General features: G+C 39.1%; 1 protein-coding gene across 1 annotated transcript; it reads left to right on the top strand.

Moving 5' to 3' along the window:
- Positions 1-920: 920 nt before the first annotated feature.
- Positions 921-2,821, top strand: LOC112523121. Its single transcript, XM_025132580.1, has 3 exons — positions 921-1,574; positions 1,809-2,399; positions 2,497-2,821. Exons 1-3 carry the CDS (start codon positions 1,056-1,058, stop codon positions 2,536-2,538), a joined length of 1,152 nt encoding a protein of 383 aa, XP_024988348.1. The 5' UTR covers positions 921-1,055; the 3' UTR covers positions 2,539-2,821.
- The last annotated feature ends 2,070 nt before the right edge of the window (positions 2,822-4,891 follow it).

The following is a 4,891-nucleotide window of genomic DNA, read 5'->3' as shown; positions in this document are numbered from 1 at the left end:
CACCCCCCACAAAAGACTAGTAGTAGAGTTTCTCTTCACTCCACTCTCCCCCTCAAGTTTCGCCATCATTCACGGCCACAAATTCCGCAGGAAACCCCATTTTCTCCATTCCTGGTAACCAACATATCTACTTTCTTTCTTCTTTTCGTCAAATTTGAAGATCCATCATCTGTGTGTAAACACAATCTATCTGTGGATTCAGCTTCCCATTTTTCAGAAACACTCGTCTTCGACAGTAATTCCTTTTTATCCAAGAAACACGTAATCTACTCGATCTTGAAGCTTTCTTGGTTATGGAAAATTTCGATTTTTTGGTAGTTGGTTGAAGTCTATTTGGTTTTGTTCTTGTTGATGAGAATTTAACCTTTTTGGGGGTTTTCTTCTCAACTTACAAAATGTTTACTTTCAGAAATCTAAATGATGTGCAGAAAACCAAAGCAAATGTAATTCCAAGTTCAAAATGATTCTATACCCATAAAGTTATACATGCTTTCATCATTTTGAGGGTTTCCCCTGTTTCTTTTTTTCTAAGCCAAGCATGGGATTCTGATGTTCCCCCTCACTTTTCTGTTTATGTTTCTGCAAATTTGGTGATTTTGGACAACTTCTAATTGTTTTCTTGCTTTCCTGTTGAATTTCCAGTTTATGTGGTCTGCACAACACTTGAAAACCTGAATCTTGAACCTTAAAAGCACGAGAAAATGGAGGAAAAACAGCTTGATTTGAATGCGCCTCTGCTCTCCGTTCGACGTTTATCGACAGCTTCCTCGAATTTAGATGGATTATCTTGCAATACCACTAGAAAATCGAGACCAACTCGACAACAGTCCCTTCCTGTTGCAAGATCTCAATGGGAACCCGAACAAGAAGACACGAAACCGGGGGCCATTCCCTTCATCTGGGAACAAATCCCCGGAAAAGCAAAAGACCGGAAAAAACCCACTTTGCAGCAGCCTAAAATCGCCCAAAATTCTCACCGATTTCCTTCACGAACAACCCCAGTTGATGAACAATCATCAGAAGATGTGCATGCTGATGCCATTGAAACACTTTCTATGTCGTTTTCGTGGAATCACAGTGAAGAAAATAGCGATATGGAGTCTTTGAGATCGTTTTCTACCGATATACAGACTCGTGATTATCTGATGAATCGGTTTTTGCCTGCAGCCAAGTCTATGATTGTTGAAACCCCACAGTATGTTGCAAAGAAGCAAGAAGCTCCGGTTCCTGAGCCTCCTAAGTATGTTAAGAAGGTTTACAGTGGAGAACTGAGGCCTTTGTTGCTCGAAAAATATCCAGTGAACTCGGTTTCGCCTTATAATCATGAAAACGATAAAGAAAGCGATGTGGTTGAGGAAGTCAAGAAGAAATCGAGCAAAAAGGGTTTCGGGTTCTTCCTCCCACGAATCTGCACGAAACGTTCTTCGTGTTTATCTAATCCAATGCCTGGACCGAAAACAAAGATTCATCAAAGTCAATCTCCGGTTGCCAATGTCGCTCCATCGCCTGGTCCGGTTCCACGACTTTCTCGAAGAACTTCATACAGCGGACCCTTAACCCCAAGTATCGAAAAGGTAATATATTTGCGCATATTTGTAGAATTTAATATAGAATTTGGCAAACTAGTTGATAAGCTGGTTGTCTGATGGGATGAAAGCTAGCTGGTGGCTAATAAACTAGCTATTGGCAGATAAGTAACTAATAATGTTTGGTAAAAACTAGCTATAAACCGGTCATGTTCGATAAAAAACAGGTGATAAGCTAGATGACAAAAGTAAAATGACATGAAAGTATCTCTCTCTTTGTAGCAAGCTATGGATGCTGTTATTAGGAAAAGAGCAGAGTCTCGGTCGAAAGAGGTGCACGAAACTCAGCGAAAACCAAGTCCAATGGCTCGCTCGGGTGACTCATTGCCGTCATCTCCCCACCGAGGTTTGTCGCGTAGCGGTCGGATATCTCCATACCGTAACGAATCACCTCGATCTCCGTTCCACGATGGTGCTCGGTTTCTCGGAGTTCCAAAAGATGTTCAAAATCAGATCGTTCAGCCTAAAACTTGCCCTTCACTTAACGTAAAAAGTAATTTTTCTCCACGTTTAATGCATGATAGTCCTCCAGCACAGGAGAAAACATTGTACATAGATTGGATCGGAAAACCAACAAATTTGACACCGGATGATACCAAGATCGAGCCAAATGTCGATCTGGAAGTTCCTGGTGTCCCCCCCTTGCCTAAATCGCCCTCGGAATCATGGCTTTGGCGGAAGATGACTCTAAGGAGTCCATTTCCAAAGAAGCTACAACCGGCTCCGATTGAGAAGAATCCAAAAATAGGTCCGAAATGGGAGACCATTGTGAAGACTTCTAATGTGCATCACGATCACGTTCGCTATTCCGAGGTAAATTTAGTTCGATTATTTTGAATCTGGACCGTAATCCTAGAGGAAATTAAACGAAATCTTGACTCGATTATGAATTTATTTGGCTTACTTTCAGGAACTGCTTAATGTTTCCAAGTACTCGGAGATCTCGTTTTGATAGGAGTGTTAACTCGTGAAGAATGTGAGGCTGTTCTGTTTTTCTGATGGCCCCTTTGGTGAGTCGGCTTTTGCGGTTTTCGGGTAGTTTTAGATGCTATTTTTCGAAAATGAATGAATTGGGTTGGGTTGGGATTGGATGATGGTTTTTGCATCCATATTTGTGATCTTGTTAACAATTCATCATCATCATCTTCTACTTCTATGTATGATGAACACATTGTTTTTCCTCCTGGGAATTGGATTTCTAATAGACACCATAGCCAAATTGTTTGTGCTTTAAACCAAGTACCCACTGTGTATAAACATATACATTTCACTTTAAGATGCAATTACCTATGATTGATTCCAAAAGTGTAAACGTAAGGAACAAACCCAAATCTCTAACAACATGTGTCGACAAGGACTTTCCAATCTTTTTGGAGAGCCTGTTACATCCAAACTTTTGATTACATTGCATAAATGAGATGATAGAGAATATATGTTAAGAATAAAAACGGGCTAAACCTAAAACGATTAACAATCTGAAATTAAACTTAAACCTAAACCATTAATGATTTGAACCTAAAACCAAATCATTTATAGTTTAAACCTAAATAATTTCGGCTATGGTTTTACATATGTTGATACAAAGACCCTATACACTTGTAAATTTGGGCCCCAAAATTGTTCAAAATCTCACATTTAACATGCTAAGGACGGCCCTATGTGTCGATTTACACCGGTTAAAATAAGCTCTTTAAAACGATCTTAATCATTAACTCTCAGATTCCCAGGTGCAATTAGCTTTATCAAAGTAGAAAAACACCAACTCAAAACCATAAGTTTGGCTTATTGGGGCTTCGATTGCAAGATCTCAATAACTCAATTTGGAACCTTACCAAAAGGTTAAGTAGAATCGATGAAGAAATATGCTCCAAATCGGTCCTTGCTCCATCTCCTCTTCATTCCAGCCATCGACTCCCCTCCGAGCAGTTATCGTATCCCTTTTTTAGAAGAGCCTCCTTGAAGAAACCATCTCAGAATCAAAGAACATATATTTGGTCCCTGAAAACCGTCACTGGGCAAGTATTCCGGCGGCTTTAGCCGCGAGAGGAGCTGCCTGAGGCTTTGGATGCTGCCGATTCCATTGGGAGAGGCCGCCTACCATCCCGCCGTGATTCTGGATGGGGTCCAGTAAGTAGATAAACCAATTTGGACTTTTGGGGTTAAACCTTGCATTTGGGCTTAAACATTAAACCATGCTTTTGGGTTTGGACTTCACAAAACACAAGAAATAAGGCTTTGGGTAATATATTTTAGTCATAGCCTTTTTTATGGGTCTTTTGACTAGAATTTTCTCCATAAAAATGCAATTCTCAGTAGTGATGGCCAAAATCCAGTTCCGGACAGCCGATCTCGGTCATAAAACTCGAGCCCGTTTAACTTGATCCATAACCGGTTCCGGTCCCTATAAAAAAATTAATTTTTTAATTTTTTTAATGATAGATTTTTTTAATACATTTTAAAATTTGTAATTGGGTCACTCAAATACACTTTAAAAATACTTTTTATTATAATTAAAATTACATTCAAATATTCAATTATTTGAAAATACACTTATTCATTGTCGTTATCCCATGTCGCATTGATTTGAAAAATTCCCGTCTCTAAAATTCTTCTAATAGCCTCTTAGTCATTAAGGTCATCAACGTCGAGTTCCTCATTATCGTCATATTATGAGTAAGTGCCGTAAGTATCGATAGTTAGCGACGTGCTTAATTTCATGACGATTTCATTTTCTTCCAAGTTTTCTTCCACCTCTTCAATCTCCACCTCTAACTATATCGTGTGTTGAATTCTATCAACGCTATCCAAGTAATCCTTCAAACAAGTGCAACACTCCACGATCTTCGAGCTTAACGGATAAATTATAAAATGTAAAACATTTTTTAATAATTGAAAATTGGTGTGCACCCGATTGTGGCGCACCAAACGGTTCAAACACGATTACAAGTTTGAATAAATGCCAAGATCGCGGCTCAATCCAATGTGCCGTTATGCATATATAAGAAACGAACAATCCGTGTGGTTCGTTCCATACATGACATGTTAAAGAAATGTTGCTAGACAAAAGATGAAAAACATTTGTTGCATTTCACTTCGACACATTTTCCACATTTTAATTGCATCATGTCTAAGGGTTTGACGACTTACCGACTTGTACTATAGTTGTAGTGTTTTTTGGATCAACTTCGTAACGTGAGGGTTGTCAAAATGTCCGAAAGACAACCCAACTTGAATGACATATTGTGTTGTCATTTGTCGATTCAACTCGATATCAAACGACCATATTTGACCTTGAGTGTCAAGTA

Source organism: Cynara cardunculus, assembly GCF_001531365.2.
Source record: "Cynara cardunculus var. scolymus isolate 2C chromosome LG 12, CcrdV1, whole genome shotgun sequence".
In the NCBI taxonomy this organism is placed as follows: Eukaryota; Viridiplantae; Streptophyta; class Magnoliopsida; order Asterales; family Asteraceae; genus Cynara; species Cynara cardunculus.
This window is presented reverse-complemented; position numbering and strand designations above follow the sequence as displayed.